At 34.9% G+C, this 19257-nt stretch overlaps 1 protein-coding gene across 1 annotated transcript in view; it reads right to left on the reverse strand.

Annotated features, from left to right (window-relative positions):
- Positions 1 to 2324: 2324 nt before the first annotated feature.
- The window catches only part of Sgcz (sarcoglycan zeta), an 895063-nt gene continuing 878130 nt past the window's right edge, over positions 2325 to 19257 (reverse strand). Inside the window, exons 7-8 of the mRNA XM_051182286.1 lie at positions 5203 to 5326; positions 2325 to 2676 (exon numbers count right to left, since the gene is read on the reverse strand). Coding sequence (XP_051038243.1) covers positions 2485 to 2676; positions 5203 to 5326 — 316 coding nt within the window. The 3' untranslated portion in view covers positions 2325 to 2484. The remainder of the gene's footprint in view (positions 2677 to 5202; positions 5327 to 19257) is intronic.

Consider the following 19257-nt stretch of genomic DNA (forward strand, 5'->3'; position numbering starts at 1 on the left):
TGTTGTTTGTGTTTTCTATTTTATTTTTGAAACAGGGTCTCTCTATAATGCCTTGGCTGTCCTAGATCTCCCTACGCAGACCATGTTGGCCTTAAACTCAGACAGATCTTCCTGTTCTGCCTCCCAAGTGCTATAACTAAAGGAGTGAGCCATATTTACAGCCTGTAATTTGATTTTCACCTCCATTGTTCTTACATCCTTCACCCTTGGTATCTTGTACTGTATACATAAAATTCTTAGTGTTCCTCTTTACCTTGTGAAATAAATATATGTTCTTTAAAAATGTTAGTGCTAGGAGAAGCCTTTAGAGGACATTTTATTCAATATTTTTGTGGCTTGTGAGGTGTTCTACATAAACTGAATCCTAGAAATATTCTCAGATTACCCATCTCAGCTTAATTGATTAGTAAAATATATTAGAAACAGGAAGAATTATGAATCACAAGCATTAATATCATTTGATTTGGAAATTCCTTAACTGTTTTAATTTAGTGTGGCTAAAACCCTGATGTGTCCCAAATTAATGCAGACTGTCTTCTTCAACAAAGCACAGTAACCAGCACCCATGACTCTCAAATTTCTTTAGTCACTGTGTGACTCTTTTGCAAAGACTAATGTGCAAACTTTATATATTAATATTTTTAAAAATGAATTAAGCTCTCTCTTATAACTTTACAAGCAATTACATGTTTCAACTTTTATTTTGATATCAATTTACAGTTTTATATCATAACTCCAAAACATAACTCCAACACTACCTTAAAATTGATCAAAGTGAAACACCTTACAGAGACTTCTGCAGAGTGTGGTATATGCTCAGTGATACTGAGCTTTGCCTGTTACTAGAAATTTTGGGATTCTGAATGAGATAATTTTGGACAAATCACTTTGCTAGTTGCAATTTTCTAATTTTTGCTAACCAAAATAATTAAAAATGTCTTGATATTTTGCTTCATTCTCAGCAATAGAGAACAGAATTTCAAAGATTCTGCAGTCACAGAGCCCTGAAATGCAACGTCCACACACCTGTTAATGGTGTGCCCAGGTGCAAGGAGGGAATGTAGGGAAAATTAAGGACTTACCTTTCAGTCATCAAGTCACCTTCCCAAACTAGGAAATTTAAAATACAAGTTTACATACTTGCATTCTGTCGGTTTCAAAAAATTGAGTTTAAGAGTACTGTGATGAATAAATCTATACTCTTCTGGAGTTATTTATTAGGAACTTGTCAACAAAAATGAACATTGGAGATTGAAAAGAGCTATGGTTCATGATGTCATGGTAACTTAACAGTCTAATAAAAGTGAAGAAATGCTAACAGTCGTATAGAAGGGTGACTAGATTCCTCAACAGAGAAAGCACACATGTCCAACACTCATCTGAACGTTTGTCTTTTTATCATTTTTTCTGGAATTTATTATTTAATTTTTAACTTTCTTAAATATTAACCAGAAATTAAAAGAGGATACTTAATTTGGAAATGATGTCCCCATGGAAAGTGAAACCATTCTCAGCATTATGCATAACATTTGCATTTAATTAGAGGCTGGTTTAACTTTAGCAGTTAAAAATTGAGTTTAATGTAAGTGGAGTGAACAAAAGAGTACTATTAAATCCTAAGGGCAAACGACACTGAATTTTTAAAGAAAAATCTGATGGGTTCCCCACCATAAGTATATCCCTCCTATCTTATATTGCAATTGTTCAGATGTTTTCTTAAAAGCAAATGTGTCACATGCAATAGCCACATAAATATAAGGCCGTCCAGATTTAACAAATGACAGCATAATGTCATGTTTTGATAATTTTGTAAAGATTATATTGCTGAAAGCTTTCAAAATTATCTAATGTACAAAATTCCAGACTTAGTAGACAAAGAGTACCAACACACTGAATTTAAGGAAACAAAAACAACTCAGGGATTCTGTCTTGTCTTGTTTCATTTAGTTAAAAACCATGTATTGAATTTAATTTTTAGTAAAGCAAGCATTACATAATGCTTCAAAATTGTAAAATTCGGGGATAAAAGTTTACGTCCAAAAAAGATGAATGGAAAATTGTGCTTTCGGACTGCAGAATTAGTCTTCTGATAGGGTTAAGCGTTTCATGTCACCATTGGATTTGGGAATTTCATCTGGGTTAATGTGTTCGTGCACAGTTCGTAGCCACGTTCTGCAAAAATCTAAAACTGTGTGCTTCACTCCACGTAGCAAAGGCACCTAAGTTATTCTCCCTTTTGAGCAAATGTCATGATCCAGGTTTCCTGCTGAAGATGGTTTTCCCATGGCTGAGTCCGTCACACTGTTTGTGTTGGGTAAGGTGAATCGGGAGAAGGTGGACGCCAATCTCTGCTGATCCTGGACCAGTTTGCTCTGTGGTCCATCTGAAGAAGCTCTGCACTGATCACAGGGGAAACCGAGCAAAACCGTGAAGCAGACGGACGGGAACAAAAGGCTATTCTGGTGTGAGGAGAAATCATTTGCTTCAGCTCCACAAGCAAATGCTGCTACTGGACTGACAGGTGGAGCCTACCCCAGCTGGAGAAAGGTAGAGTTTGCCATTGGGGCAGACACACAGTTCATACACTGTCTGTCGAGTATTTGAAGAGCTGGGTGAAGAAGAGAAGGAACCGGTTGGTAGGTTTCCCAGTCGGATTGTATCTGCATTTAGAAAAATCTGGAAGAAAAGGAAAAAATAATCTCAATTAATTTCAGCATGGTATCTCTCTCAGCTATTCAACATGGCTTGGCAACAGAGATTACTACTCCTTCTGTGATTTTGAACAGCTTACAAGCCTTTGTATCTTCCAAAGCCTGTGCTGCTGTCTTCCACTTTGACATAGTTCTGAAAGCAAGCCTTCAGCAAGAAATGTAGTATTAAATACTCTGCTCATGGGGCCAACAGTTACTAAAAACAATAACAACACCACACATGGGCAGAGAGAGAGAGAGAGAGAGAGAGAGCGAGAGAGAGAGAGAGACAGAGACAGAGACAGAGACAGAGAGAGAGAGAGAGGAGAATGGCTATAGTAAAAGCTTTCCATTTAGCTTCTTAGTCATGTCTGAGAATTAGAGAAAGGAGACTTCCAGATGGGATGACATTATTGAAGGGGGGAGGGTTAATTAAAAACATACTCCATTACCAAGTAAAATCATTTCTTGAGCACTCTGAAAAGTCCCACAGTCTAAAGATCAGGTGACCTATAAAATCATGAGAACTAATATAAAATTCTACATATCATTATGCTTGAATTCTCTATCACATGTTACCTAGTTTCAGCAATTCATTGGATATTTTTTTCGATTTGGAGAGCTGCTTCACTTATTTAAAGATTTCTATTACACTGATTCTTTATTTTGTAAGTGTGTGGCCCTAAGTTATTCTTAATCATAGACTCCCAAAGTTGACATGAGGATGAGAAAGTGCTCAGTCTCCCCATTTCTTAACTTAGTTTTTTAATAGTATTTCTGTTGTAGGCTATTTTGCCATCCACATCAATTTTGTACTTTCCTTGTCTATTCATCATACTTTTAGGGTGGACTTTAAAGAAATACAAATTGAACCATGTTACTCTAGGGCTCAAAGTTCCTTTATAGTTCCCCTCTCATTTCAAATAAAAATGGCTTTTCCTCCCAGGACACAAATCTTGCATTATCTGCCCTATTCCCTTAACATCATCAGCTGCAACTGATCTTGATTTTGTATTTTCCATGATGTAACAAAGCATATGTCTCAGTGCTGTTTTATATAAGTTTTAATATATGAATATATATGCATATATAAAACTATATGCTTAGGGAATATCTTCACTCATGTGAAGGGAATATTTTTTATTAATAAATCAATTCACATTGGATGCTGCCATTCCTTTCATTGAGATGGAAACATAAGACATGAAGTTAGGAAAACTGAGATATTGATGATACCAACACAATTCTGAGTCTCTCCAGGTTGCAGCATGGATGGCTTGTCCACCTCTTTCTGTTTTGCCAAATCAGTTACTGTGATGTTGTTCATTTTCCAACACCTTAAATTGGTATGTCTGCTCTGTATTGCCCCATAAACTACACAGTCCATCTGCTCTGAAACTCAAGCCTGTGGAATCATACCACAGAGCTTTGAGCTCAGCGACCCCATCCTATCTCTAACAAGAACTCATTTATCTCATTCACACATGTTAAACACAGAGCTATTTGTTTCCTCAAAAACGGTATTCAAGTTTTGGAATAAAATGTCTCCCTCACCAATATTCAGGCATGTATGTGTTATTGCAATATGGATATAGGCAAATCACTATGACCCTTCATTTCCAGTTATTACTCTTATTTCTTTCAATGCCAAATTTGAAGTTCCTTGTAGCATTGACTCTAAACTGACATTGATTATCCACAGCACAACCCTGGGTTTTCAGTACAATTCATATTCCTTCATTTCAATTATTACGTAAAATTCTTAAATACAGTATCTGATTATATGAAGTAGTTTAGTCTCTGAGTGTGGAGATTTGTATTTTCAATAGTGATCAATTTCTCTTTTTGTGGTGTAGTTATTGCAGAATGCAAAAATGAAAAAAATAACACTAACACTGAAGTTCATTGACAAAAACATTTCCTTTTTTAATTAATTTTTAATCAGATATATAAAGGTATAAAATGTATGTTTATAGATTTTATACAGTTTTCCACATATGCATGCCCTGTGTAATATTTAAATCAGGTTAACCATATTTAGCCACTCAGAGAATTATTTTTTTATGATGAAAACTTTCTGATTTTTGTCTTCAAGCCTTCTGAAATATCTACATCATTATTGCTATTTATAGTGACCCATTTGGACAATAGTAACAAATACAAAAGTCTGTTCCTCTCTGATTATAACTTAGCACAAACTGATTAATCTATGGAAGAACCATTCTGAAGAGAAAAGGGAAAAGGAAAAAGGGAACATTTTTTATTTTAATGTTTAAAGCTAATGTTTAAAGCAACAAGAATTTGGAAGTCTATTTCAAACTGTCCTTGGAATGAATGCTTTTTAGGAGAAAGTAAAAAGACCTTGATTAAATACATTCTATAAGAGGAATCAAGATTTTCAAAGCTTGCAAATTCTCACGAAGTGGTTCCTAGTATCTCATGGAAGCTGATGTGTGAGACAGGTGAAGGAGCACCTTCAGCAGCCTAGGGTCAGGCCTGCTTGGATGCTCACCTCCCCTTCTGTAGACTGCAAGTGTAGTTCCTTCCTGCAGGCAGCCTTGAAGTCACCTGCTGCAGCGCTCACCTGGACCCCGCGTGGAGCTTCCATTACCAAGGATCTGGTTGGTGATTCAAGCCTAAATGAAGGAAAAATATCATTTACAGAAGAGAGAAACTTATAATGAACTGGGGGGGGGAAGCATTAGGATTTAACTAATCTTTACACAAAGTCAGCATGAATCCAAATCATCTCAATGTATTATAAGGATTACATGCCCAGTTAAGTTTTAGGATATTTTTCACTACTTTATCTACATTTTGACTCATTATAAAAATCTTCGTTTGTTCTTATCAATTATTTACTATCATGTATAAGAATTTAATAACATTTTCTTATGTGAGTTCTCTTTATAATACTGAAAAAGTGGGTCATCATGAGTTTAAATATTTAAATCTTTAATATATTATCAATATTAATGACGAAGTTTTAATAAATAAATTGGCATAATTCAGCACATGCATATTTTTCAACAAAGAGTTCCAACTTTGTGACTATGAAAACCTTATTGTAAGCTATTGATATTACAATCCTTCAAGTGTGCACTCTCAAAATTTTGTGAACTCAAAAAGTTTCAAAATGTGCATTTAAAAAATTAGAAATAGCGCCACCACAAAGGACTTTGGGAGCACATTCTTCATGGAGATACTCCTTTAATCTAGAGGCAGGAGGGAGGGAAGGCTTATTCCCTACTCCAAATGACTCCACAGATCTTGTTGATTCCTCTTGAAAGGCATCACCCTCCTTGTGGAGTAGAGGTGGGTGATATAGGAGGATGGTTGGGGGCATGGGAGAGGGAGAAAGGGAGGGATGGAGGAAGGGAGGGAGGAAGAGGGGACTGGGGTTGATATGTAAAATAAGAAAAAATTAAAAAAATATAAACAAAAAAATGGAAATAGAAAGGACCACCACTTTACAAGTCAAATGGCCTTCCTTGGTCTAAAGGACTCAGATTGTGTAAGAAAGTCAGGGGACAACAGAATGTGGTTATAACACACCAAGCAGGAAAAGGGGTAGGTATAGGTATCAGCTAGTCTTTTTGTGGCTTGCACTTCTCTTGCTCATGCAGCCACCACATTTCTTTCCATCACAGACTATCAGAAAGAGGCTTCCATCACTCTCATTGTCACCATGATCCAGATTCATTGGATTATGTGATCTAGTCACTAATCATTTTCCAAGGAAACCAGACCCAGAGCTGTTTCATAGAACTTGTGAAGCTGGTGTCTAAAACGTAAAAGTTCAGCGGAGACACCATGCTTACAGCTTTGCAGGTGGCATCCAAAAGGAGACTCATAATTTAGAAGTGATTTCAATGATTATAAATTTTGGCCTTATTACATGTTATTAATGAAAATGACTTCATAATGTTTAACTCTCTTGATCACTTGAACATCTTCATATTGTTCCTGGAGATGGAAGGCTATTTTTAAGCTATACCTATATATTGTTGTTTTCAAGGAAGATAGATCATAAATTTGAAAAAGAAAAATTAGTCTCATTTAGTAAAATCTACTCTTAACCTTTTCCATGCAGTATCAAAAATTTTAAATCTGAATTTTGAAATTGTATTTTATAGCCCTTATACAAAATGCAATACTGCCTTAAGTAGTGTATCTGTGGTCAAGACATCATCTTTGTGTTTTGTTAGATAACAAGAATATTATTTTTGATGTGATTGAATCATTCTAATACTAGTAAGATAAGAACATACTTAAAATAAAATAATATTTAAGACAATATATATATGTATATATGTATATATATATAATTCATCTATTTATTTTACATCCCAGCTACAACCTCCTTCTGTCCCAGTTCCTCCCCTCATCCACCCTCTGCTCTCACATCCTCTTCAATCTCTATCAAGGAAAGATCAGTTTTCCCATGAGTATCAACAAAACATGGCATATCAAGTTGTAGTAAGACTAAACACCTCCTTGTATTAAGGCTGCCAAGGTGACCTAGTATGAGGAGTAGAGTCCCAAAAGCCAGTATATAACTACAATCAATAAAATGTAACTTGGTTCATGTATGAGTGAAAGGAAAAACAAACTAATATTACCCAGTAATCAACATGATTCAACTTATTTCTGAAGATAATAATCCAGCTTATTTCTCATATATTTGACAGCCAATTGTTCATGTAAGCTTTGCAAAGATTTTATATATGCTGTTTGACATTTACTAACATTAACATTAAGCATATTAATTATTCTCAGTGTTTGAAATTTTCTACTTTGATCCTTACCAAATGATTAATCAAATGCCCTAGAGTACTATTGATTTCTGGCTCTATGTCCAAAGTGGGTAAAGATTGGGAGCTCAAGGATGTCAACCAAAGACAACATATCAGTTTTATCTTTTCTGAATTGACAATTAGCATTTACTGTGTGAACCGAACAAGTCACCCCTTGTTAAAGATTTTGTTAGTCTGATTGACTTAGTGGAACTTCCATGATGGTAGAAAGTAGGTATGTTATTGATCCAGAGTTAAATGACCATGGACTATCTTTAACTCCCTCAGTAGCTACTCATCACCAATTTCTGTGTATGACATAATATCATTGTGACTATCAGTTAAATAATTTTGGAACTGGCTAGTTTTTCAGCAACACCTAAACTAAGAATGCCATCAGATAGCATCTCAAATTAATGGCAGAAATGTCCCCTCTCTAATTCACCCATCAGATTGAGCCTTTCACTGGTACATTTTATTCATTAATAACATCACCATCCCACCACATTCAAATATGGACTTTGGAAGAAGTCTGAGTTCATATTTTCAGGACATTGTTACACATATTTTGCTCAGAAATGTTTTTCTTTCAAGTGAGAAATGAGTTTTGTTATTGCTAATAGGTTTCAGTAACATGACATGCTTCAGTGCAATGTATGATAGCACGTGGTAGGACAATACTTTGTGCTCTCTCTCCTCTCCTCTCTTTCTCTCTCCTCTCTCATCTACTTGTTGACCAGAATGTCACCACATGTGTCATAAACAGACAGAAATCATATGGATTTCCCAAGCTTAAAAACGTTTTGAAAACCTAGAGCCATTTTGCTGCAGTGAATATTTTGGACATAAAAACAAACAAACAAACAAACAACTGAAAGAAGGAAATGGACAATCATTGTTACTTCTACCTGTTAAAGAACTGTGTGTTTGATTCTTAGGACAGGTAGATAGAGTGGCAAACTATTAGAGTGTTAAAATATTCTGTGTTCTGCTACACTGGGATGCCTATTCTTTAGATGTCAGTGCTCTGGGTAAGAAGAGGTAGATGTCTCAGAATAATTGTGGGTACAAGCTTTAAAGTATAAAATGGCAGTAGTAATCTGTGGTGAATAACCTCTGAGAGAAGACTGGGAAGCTTTTAAGAGATGGCAGCTTGTATCTATGAGGCATCTATTGACCATATACCAAAATAAATACTTTTGTTTTGAGCAAGCTCTTTGGTACAGTAACTTGAGCCCATGCAAAATGAACCAGATTCACTGGGCTTAGTTTCTGATACTCAGAGCATGAAGTTAAAACTTGTAAATTATGTTTGATGAGAATATTTTCATTTTATCTGAAATAAGTTTTATTTCTGAAAAGATGCAAGTGCTAACTATTTGTATTTATGCATTACCTGGTATGTTTAAGCATTATCAAAATGGTAGAAATCTTAAAATACTGTGAAATTCCTTAAGTGCTGAAGCAATTAAGACTTTGAGTTAAATAAATTTCAACTGCATACTTTGCTAGTATTGATAATAATTAAATGTGATGATTGTGAAAAATAATGCAAATGTTATTAAAGTAGCAATTCTGTTTTGAATAATAAAAAGTTTTTAGACAAGCAACATGCACAAATAATTTAAAGAGAGAATTTAATTAAAGAGTATGTGTAATGAAATTTTCTAGATTAGTTGGAGGGTTTCTTACATTCTTAGTTTAATGGTGAACATAATAAGTGGCCATCATCAGGTATATCCTAAGCACATAAAAACTGAATCAATTTTAAGCATTTTAATAAGCTGTCCTGAATACTTAATGTACTTTTTTTTCATGGGAAAAAATCATGTAATAACATATTAACCTGATGTATGGATCCAGACATAAAACATCTCAAATTACCACTGGCATTATGAATTGGAAAGTGTCATTTTAAACATTTAGAGATGCATATTATCTGAGTTATCTACCTCAATGTTTGTGATTGGATGCATGACTAATAAGTGCACAGACTTGAACTGTGTGCAGTGGATTAACAATGTCGCTTGTTTCATGTGTTGACTAGGTAAGAGGCCACATCTTCATATTAACATTATATGCACAGGGTGCTGTCCCTTGAGTACACTACAAGACGATAAAATTTTTTCATATGTTGACAATAATAAGACAAAAATTACACATACTCAAAAGTTTTATCACACTTTCAAAAAGCATTTGAATGCTTACAAGGAGTCTGAAAAGTACATTATTGAACAAAAAGATTTAGACAAGGTTTCCAAAATTTGCAGTAAGAGGAATTATAACTAGCCATGACAGCTTATCAAAATGGGTTGGACACTGTGTAATTATTCATTTCATTCACATCAATATTTCTCAGGCACTTATTAGAAGCTGGTACATCTAGGAGCTATGATATAATTTTCAGGATAATAGAAAGGCATTACTTACATTGAACATGGTGCTGCAAATTCTATCACCATGCCAATTACTCCCAAAGAGCAACAAAGTAGGAAATTGAAGGATAAACTACAGAAACCAAATTACTATGTGCAAAAGCCATATCAATCTAATGAGCAAATTCAGCACAGGAATTGGAATAATAAACTGTGAATGCTCTTTACTTCACATGTCAGTTGCTGATAAACTTTTGGTTATAAGCCATTTACTCATAGTTTAAAGCATAAAAAAATAAAGAAAAAAACAAAAAAAAAATGTTGCCGTTCTTGCAATGTGTAGATTCTCCCTTCTCTAATAATGGGTAATTACAGTAATATAATATTTACTAATTTCTAATACTGGAACATTACTGTATAGTTAAACCATAATTATTACACTTCTACTAAAACTAGATGCTCTAATTATCCATATGTTACCTAAAACATATTTATATATTACAGGGATTGCTTCATTTCCTTTGGATTATGCTGCTAGTGCAAAAATCCCTAAGTATGCAAAGGAACCTTGACTAAGTACAGTGTTAGAGACCGGAACAGCTTCTTTGTTTTAATCCTCCATTTTATTATTATTTTTTCTTATGTTACATATCAATCCAAGTTCCCTCACCCTCCCGTTCTCCCATGCTGGCCAACCCTCCTCCTATCACATTCTCCACCCACTCCAGACAGAGGGTGAGGCCTTCCAGGAGGGATCATCAAAATCTGTCAAATTGGTTGGAGTAGGGCCTAGGCCCTCCCTTCTGTCTCTAGGCTAAGAGAGTATCCCTCCATGGGGAATGTGTTCCCAAAGTCCTTTTATGCACCAGGGATACATCCTTTGTCTACTGTCAGAGGTCCCGTAGACTGCAGAGGCCTTCTAATTGAGACCCATGTTCAGGGGGGCAAGATCAGTTCAATGCTGGTTTCCCCGCTATCATTCTGGGGTCATTGAGCTCCCACTTATTCAGGTCAGCTATCTCTGTGGATTTCTGTAGCCTGGTCTTGACTCGTTTGCTTATCACTTCTCCCTTTCTGCAACTGGATTGCAGGAGTTTGGCTCAGTGTTTAGCTGAGGGTATCTGCTTCTGATTCCATCAGCTAGTAGATGAAGGCTCCAGGATGGGATAAAAGTTAGTTGTCAATCACATTATCAGGGAAGGGATATTTAAGGTAGCCGCTCCACTATTGCTCAGATTATTAGTTGTGGTCATCCTTGTAGGTCTCTGGACATTTCTCTAGTGTCAGTTTTCTTTTCAAACCTATAATGGCTCTCTCTATTATGTTACCTCTTTTCTTGCTCTCATCTATTCATCCTCTGACTCAATCCTCCTGGTCCCCAATGTTTTCCTTCCCCCCTCTTCTCCCCTGCTCTTTCTCCTAACTCCCTCTCCACTCACAGCTCTCCTCTGCACCCAATATGCTCAGGAGATCTTGTCCCTTTGTTCTTCTGTGGGGGACCTTGTGGGACTCTCTTAAGGTCTTCCTTGTATTCTAGCTTCTCTGGTGGTGTGAATTATAGGCTGGAGATCCTTTGCTCTATGTTTAAAATCCATATATGATCCATATATGAGTGAGTACATACCATGTTACTCTTTTTTGTGACTGGGTTACCTCACTCAAGATGGTTTCTTCAAGTTCCATCCATTTGCATGCGAATTTCAAGATTCCATTGTTTTTGTTTGTTTGTTTGTTTTTCCCTGCTGAGTAGTATTCCATTGTGTAAATGTACCACATGTTTCTTATCCATTCCTCAGTTGAGGGGCAACTAGGTTTCTTCCGGTTTCTTACTATTACAAATAATGCTGCTATGACATTGTTGAACAGATAGATGGCTTTATTGCATGGATGTGGATCATTTGGGTATATGCCTAAGAGCACAATTGATGGGTCCTGGTTTAGGCTGATTCCCATTTTCCTGAGGAACTGCCATACTGATCTCCAAAATGGCAGTGCAAGTTTGCACTGCAACCATCAGTGGAGTAGTGTTCCCCTCTCTCCACATCCTCTCCAGCATAAACTGTCATTGGTGCTACTGATTTTAGCCATTCTGATATGAGTAAGATGGTATCTCAGAGTTGCCTTGATTTGCATTTTCCTGGTGGCTAAGGATGTTGAGTCTTTCTGAAGTGTCTTTCAGTCATATTGGATTCCTCTATTGAGAATTCTTTATTTAGTTCTGTACTCCACTTTTTAACTGGAGTATTTGATATTTTGGTGATTAGCTTCTTGAGTTCTTTGTATATTTTAGAGAATAGCTCTCTGTCAGATGTGGGGTTGGTGAAGATCTTTTCCAATTCTGTGGACTGCCATTTTGTCTTGTTTACTGTGTCTTTTGCCTTACAGAAGTTTCACAGTTTCAGGAGGTCTCTTTATTATTTATCTCAGTGTCTGTGCTACTGGTGTTATGTTCAGGAAGCAGTCTCCTGTTCCAAATCATTCAAGGGTACTTCCCACTTTCTTGTCATACAGGTTCAGTGTGGCTGGATTTATTTGAGGTCTTTGATTCATTTGGACATAAGTTTTGTGCATGGCTATAGATAGGATTCTATCTGCAGTCAGCATCCAGTTATGCCAGCATCATTTGCTGAAGGTGCTTTCTTTTTTTTTTTTTCTATTGTAAAATTTTAGTTGTTTTGTCAAATATCAGGTGTGCATAGAAATTTCAATTCAATTTCATTAATCTACCTATTTTTGTGCCAATACAAAGCTGTTTTTCATGAAAATAACTCTATAATAGAGCTTGAAATCAGGGATGGTAATGCATCCTGAAGTTCCTTTATTGTACAGGGAGGTTTGGCTATCCTGGGTCTTCGGTTTTTCCATATAATGTTGAGTATTATCCTTTCAAGGTCAGTGAAGAATTGTGCTGGGATTTTGATGGGGATTACATTGAATCTATAGATTGCTTTTGGCAAGATTACCATTTTGATCCTACCTATTTAAGAGCATGGGAGATCTTTCCATTTTCTGGTATCTTCTTTAATTTCTTTCTTCAAAGATGCAAAGTTTTTGCTATATAGTTCTTTCACTTGTTTGGTTAGCATTACTCCAAGATATTTTATGTTGTTTATGGACATTGTATGGGATTATGTTACTTTGCTTTCTTTCTCAGCACTTTTATTGCCTGTATATTGTAGGGCTACTAATTTTTTTGAGTTAATCTTGTATTTATCAGCTGTGGGAATTCCCTGGTAGAGTTTTTTTGGGTCTCTTGTGCAAACTATGGTTTCATCTGCAAATAGTTTGACTTGTTTCTTAGCAATTTGTATCCCATTGATTCCCTTTTGTTCTCTTATTGCTCTAACTAGAACTGCAAGTACAATATTGAAGAGTTATGGAGACAGAGTGGACAGCCTTGTCCTGTTCCCAGTTTTAGAAAAATAGCATTAAGTTTCTCTCTTTTAGTTTGATGTTGGTTGTTGGTTTACCGTATATTGCTTTTATTATGTTTGGAATGTTACAGTTATTTCTGATATCTCTAAGACCTTCTTAATGAAAGTTTATTGGATTTTGTCAAAGGCTTTTTCAGCATCTATTTAGATGATCATATAATTTTTCTTTCTCAGTTTGTTTATATGATGGATTGCTTTGACATCTTTTTATATGTTGAACCATCCCTGCATCCCTGTAATGAAGCCTACTTTGCCAATTTGTCATGGTGGATGATTTCTCTGATGTGATCTTTGATTAGATTTGCCAGTATTTTATTATTTTTGCATCAATATTCATGAGGGATATTAGTCTGTAGTTCTCTTCCTTAGTTATGTGTTAGTGTGTTTGTGTACTAAGGTAATTGTAGCCTTGTAAAAAGAGTTTGGCAATGACCCTTCTACTTCTATTGTGTGGAACAATTTGAGGAGTTTGGTATTAGCTGTTCTTTGAATTTCTGGTAGACTTCTACACTGAAGCCATCTGGCCCTGGGTTTTTGTTGGTTGGGAAGCTTTTGATGACAGCTTCTATTTCATTAGAGGTTATAGGTCTATTTAAGTTGCTTATCTGTTCTTGATTTAATTTTGGCAAATGATACCTGCAAAGAAATTTGCCCATTTCAGTTAAATTTTTCTAATTTTGTGGCATAAAGTTTTTCAGGTACGATCTCAAGAGTCTCTGCATTTCCTCAGTCAGTTGTTATGTCCCCCTTCTCATTTCTGATCTTCTGATTTTGCTGATGTGCATGTTCTCTCTGCTTTTTGGTTAGTTTAGATAAAGGTTTATCTGTCTTGTTGATTTTTCTCAAAGATCCAACTCTTTGTTACATTGATTCTTTGTATTACTTCCTAGTTTCTACTTTATTAATTATAGCCCTCAAATTGCTTATTTCCTGGTGTTTACTCCTCTGGGGTGCATTTGCTTCTTTTAAGTCTTTCAGTTGTGCTGTTAATTCTCTAATGTAACTATTCTCTGTTTTATTCATGTGAGCACTTAGTGCAATTAACTTTCTTCATAGCACTGCTTTCAAAGTGTCCCATGAGTTCGAATATGTTGTGTCTTCATTCTTTTGAATTCTAAGAAGTCTTTAATGTCTGTCTTTTCTTCATTGACTCGGGAATGGAGCAATTGTGCATTGATCAGTTTCCATGAGTTTGTAGGGTTTCTGCAATTTTGTTGTTGTTGAATTCCAACTTTAAAGCATGGTGGTCTGAGTATGTGGTCAATTTTAGAGAAGGTTCCATGTGAAGCTAAGAAGAGGGTATAAACTTTTATGTTTGGATACAATGTTCTATATATGTCTGTTAACTGGGACATAACCTCTGCTATTTCTTTTGTTCCTTTGTTAAGTTTCTGCCTGGTGGTCCTGTCTAGTGTTGAGAGTGGGGTCTTGAAGTCTCCCGCTATGAATGTGTGAGGTTTTATGTGAGTTTTGAGTTGTAGTAGTGCTTCTTTTATAAATGTGGGTGCCTTTGTAAAGTCTCAGAATTGAGACTTTTTTTCTGATGGTTTTTTCCTATGACGAACATGAAATGACCTTTTTTATCTTGTGTGATTGATTATGGTTTGATGTCTAACTTATTAGATATTAGAAAAGCTACACCTGCTTGCATCTTGGGTCCATTTGATTGGAAGATGTTTTCCTAACCCATTATCCTGAGGTAGTATCTGTCATTAAAGCTTAGATGTGTTTCTTGTTTGTTGCAGAAGGATGGATTCTGTCTTCATATCCATTTTGTTAGCCTGTATCTTTTTATAGGTGAGTTAAGACCATTAACGTTGAGGGAATGTAAGGACCAATGATTGTTGATTCCTGTTTATTTTAGTTTTGTGGTTGTTAGTGGTATTGTTAGTATATTTTCCCTTCTTTTTCTTTTGGATTCTGGTAAAGTGGGATTATCTATTATTGCCTATGTCTTTGTGAATGTAATTAACTTCTGTTGATTAGAGTTTTCCTTCCAGAACTTTCTGTAGGGCTGAATTTGTGGATATGTATTGTGAATATCTGTTTTTTTTCCCCCCCATGGAATATCTTGTTTTCTCCATCTGTAGTTATTGAGCATTTTGCTTCGTATAGTAGCCTGTGCTAGCATCCATGGATTCTTAGTGTTTGTAGAATATCTCTCCAGGAACTTCAGGCTTCCAGAGTTTCCATGGAGAAGTCAGGTGTAATTTTGATAGGTCTGTCTTTATATGTTACCTGGCCTTTTTTCTTCATTGCTCTTAATATTCTTTCTTTATTCTGGATGTTAGGTATATTGATTATTATGTGTCAAGGAGTCTATTTTCTTTGGTCCAGGCTATTAGGTGTTCAGTATGCTTCTTGTACTTCATAGGCATGCCATTCTTCAGATTGAGAAAGTTTTCTTCAATGATTTTGTTGAATATATTTTCTGCAACTTTGCACTGGGCTTCTTTGCCTTCTTCTATGCCTATTATGCTTAGATTTGGCTTTTTCACGGTGTCTCACATTTGCTGAGTATTTTGTGTTAAGGTTTTGTTGTATTTAAGATTTTTCTTTGGTTGATGAATCTATTTCCTCTAGTTTATTTTCAGTGCCTGATATTCTCTCTTTGATCTCTTGTATTTTGTTGGTTATGTTTGCATCTACAGTTCCTGATTATTTACCCATTTTTTTTTCTATTTCTAACATTCCCTCAGATTGTATTTTCTTTATTGTCTCTATTTCAGTTTTCAGGTCTTGAACTGGTTGAATTATTTCCTTCATCTCTTTAATTGTTTTGTTTGTTTGTTTATTTTTTTTATTTTGGCTTTCTTTATAGATTTGTTCATTTCTTTGTTTTTTCCTCTATTTCTGCCAATATTTGTTTTTTCTTCCATTTATTTAAGGGATTTTCTCATGTCTTAGAGGGCCTGTATCATTTTCATGAAGTTTATTTTTTTAAGTCATTAACTTCTGCTTCATCTGCTTTCGTGTGTTCAGAGACCTGAACAGTTTCTTACAAAGCTGCAGTAATCAAGATAGAATTAATACTACACAGTACTGATACAGTGAAATAAAATGTATTTTACAGATTGTTTTACTTGAACAACCATCTGATCTTGACAAGGGCAATGAAGCTATTCAGAGAAGAAAGCAATGTCTTTATGACAAGTAATACTGGAAAAACTGGTAATCTATACAATAAAATAAACTTTAGTCTCTAGTATACAGAATCATACAGTAGTAGAAATCATGAGGGTTTTTTTTTGATGAAAATATATTTTTGGTTGGAGAGAATAAAAGTGCCACAGACTTCAATGTATAGTAATTAGTGCATATGTAAAAATGTATTCAATATTGTCAAATTAAAATGTTCTGTCAAAATTACCACCAATGAAGTGAATATGTAATAAATTGGGTAATACATGATATATCACAAATTATTGGTACCAGAATAAGTGAAAAAAAAAATCCTCCAGTATTTACAGAATATGTGAACATGTCAGGTAAGATACCTGGCTATCAGATATGTGTGTGAAGCTGGTTCATATTGTTATCTCTTGGATAATAGCAAATAGAACAGAAATGCACCACCAGCGTGTTCCCTCTGCAATGACTTAAATCAGTAAGATTGCTAACACCAAATATTGGAGTACTGGAGAGCAACTGACACTATTTATTTTGGTGCAAAGACATTAAGCATTTCAGAACATTCTTATGCAGTTTTACATAAAACCTAACAAGCAGAAATACTATGTACAAATGTACGCTCATGTGTGTGTGAATGTGTGTGTATATATATCTATATATATACATATACATATATGTATATATCATTATAAAATTAAATAATAGAGTACATATGCATTATATAAAATATTGCACATATATAACATTTTATATATTATATATATCATATATATATATATATATCTTTACCAATACATTGCTTACTTAATAATAGTGTTTTTGCTATATAAGGCCCTAATGTACAGAAATATTATCTTAAAAATAAAGACACAAGTAAAGGCTCTAAGTGTACATTTATACGTTACTTGAAATCTAGTACACTGCTTAAAACATATTATACACTCATAAAAAAAACTGTTGAATAAACTGTACAAACTCACATTCACAAAATAGTTATTTATTCACTAGTGTGCCTAGAGAACAGTATCATGATTGTGTACTTTTTTAACTCAGCCAACCATTTCACTTGCCTGATGAGCACTGCATCAGCTGAAAGCACTTCCTGTTGAAAAATTTCAGCAATGTATGTCAAGATCTCAGACACTCTGTTCTAGATTTGAGTACATAGATGAATATTTAAATAGCCCAATTATCACTGTATTTTGTTTTTACTTCTGTTCTGAAATTTAAATTAGAAACACTCATCTTGCCAGTAGTCAGACTATTTTAGGGTTGGATGATAAGTCAAGCTTACTGAATGTTAAAGTAAGGGATGGGATGAATAGAAAAATATCAGAAACCTCATATACTAACTGTAATTTATTTCACACTTACACTTGCAAAGTTGAGACATCCATAGCACACATAAAGTCATATGAAGTACTATTCCTATAGTGACAGACTTTTCATAATTAGTTGAGACAACATACAAATAATTATTAAAATTATATAACCAAAATTATTATCTTAGAACTCAGAAAACAACAGGAATAAAATTAGTCTCTTTAATACATGAGGTTTACATTTATATATATTCTAATTTTGCATGTAAAGTTGAATGCCAAAATTAAATTAATTTTAATATTTAAATGGAAAGAAAAAACACATCTTTATAGAATAATGGGGATATTTTTGACTTGCATAAATTGTGCATTACTGAAATCAGACAGAATACAGACATCTCATAAAACCTTCACTGCTTCAATCTGAAAAACTATGAGTCATTTCTTCTACCTTCCACATTATCATGATCATTGGTCCATAATAAGGGACACCTGAGCATCTCAACTATAGCTTGGCATCCACTGACCAACATCTTCTCAATCTTACCTTCTCTCTCACAACCTTCTTCACATGCAGCTTTTGAAAGCATTTGGTTCCAAACTTGCAGAGGTCAGTTGTTTTTATATGTCTCATTAGTGAAGACATGAGCTTACTATATATCTAAGCTTCATTTGACAGTCACCTCTATTTTCTGTTTTGTTTGACCATTTTTCTTCTTTGTCAGTGACAAACTAAACAATGCCTTTTACACTATAAAGTGTGTGTGTGTGTGTGTTTTGTGTGTGTGTGTGTGTGTATGTGTGTGTTTGAATGAATGAGTATTTGGTTTTTGTGTTTGCAGTATATACTATTCATCTATGAGTGTGCTCAAATATACACATTTGTGCACACATGTGTGGAAGCCAGAGAAGAACACTGAGGGTTTTGTTTTATCATTTTCTCTTTTATTTCGCTAAGAGAGACCCTGTTTCTTAATCTATAACTAGGCTGGTGGCCAGAAAAGCATAGGATCTCCCTGTTTCCCCACCTCACCTCCTCTCCCACAACACTGGGGTTCCAGTCATATGCTAAGTCATGAGTAGCTTTTATACAAATGTTTTGTGGACACACATCACTTTGTGAATATGCCAAGGGTGTGTCCTACCTATTTCACATGGCCTGAACCTTTCATAGTCTCTCCTGGTTTTTCTTCCTCCATTTAGTTTATGCCAATTTATCTATATTCTGTATGTCATCAATGTCCGATTTCTGAGAGTGACTGATTTAACTGGTACTCCCCTATACTTCCTCTGTAACTGCTTTTGTTCATGTTTTAAACTCTTTCTCATTAGATATGTATTTTGTGTTCATGTCATGTGTGTTTTGGAAATTAGAGAAGTTAGGATACTCCATAAATTTACCTTAAAGTATCTGACTACTATGAAGTTACAGGATCTCTCTTTCTCATTTATTCTTTCTTTCTATACAAGTTCATAGCATGGACACCATTTTACTTGTTCATGTGTTA

This window comes from Phodopus roborovskii, unplaced genomic scaffold (assembly GCF_943737965.1).
Source record: "Phodopus roborovskii unplaced genomic scaffold, PHOROB, whole genome shotgun sequence".
Taxonomy (NCBI): Eukaryota; Metazoa; Chordata; class Mammalia; order Rodentia; family Cricetidae; genus Phodopus; species Phodopus roborovskii.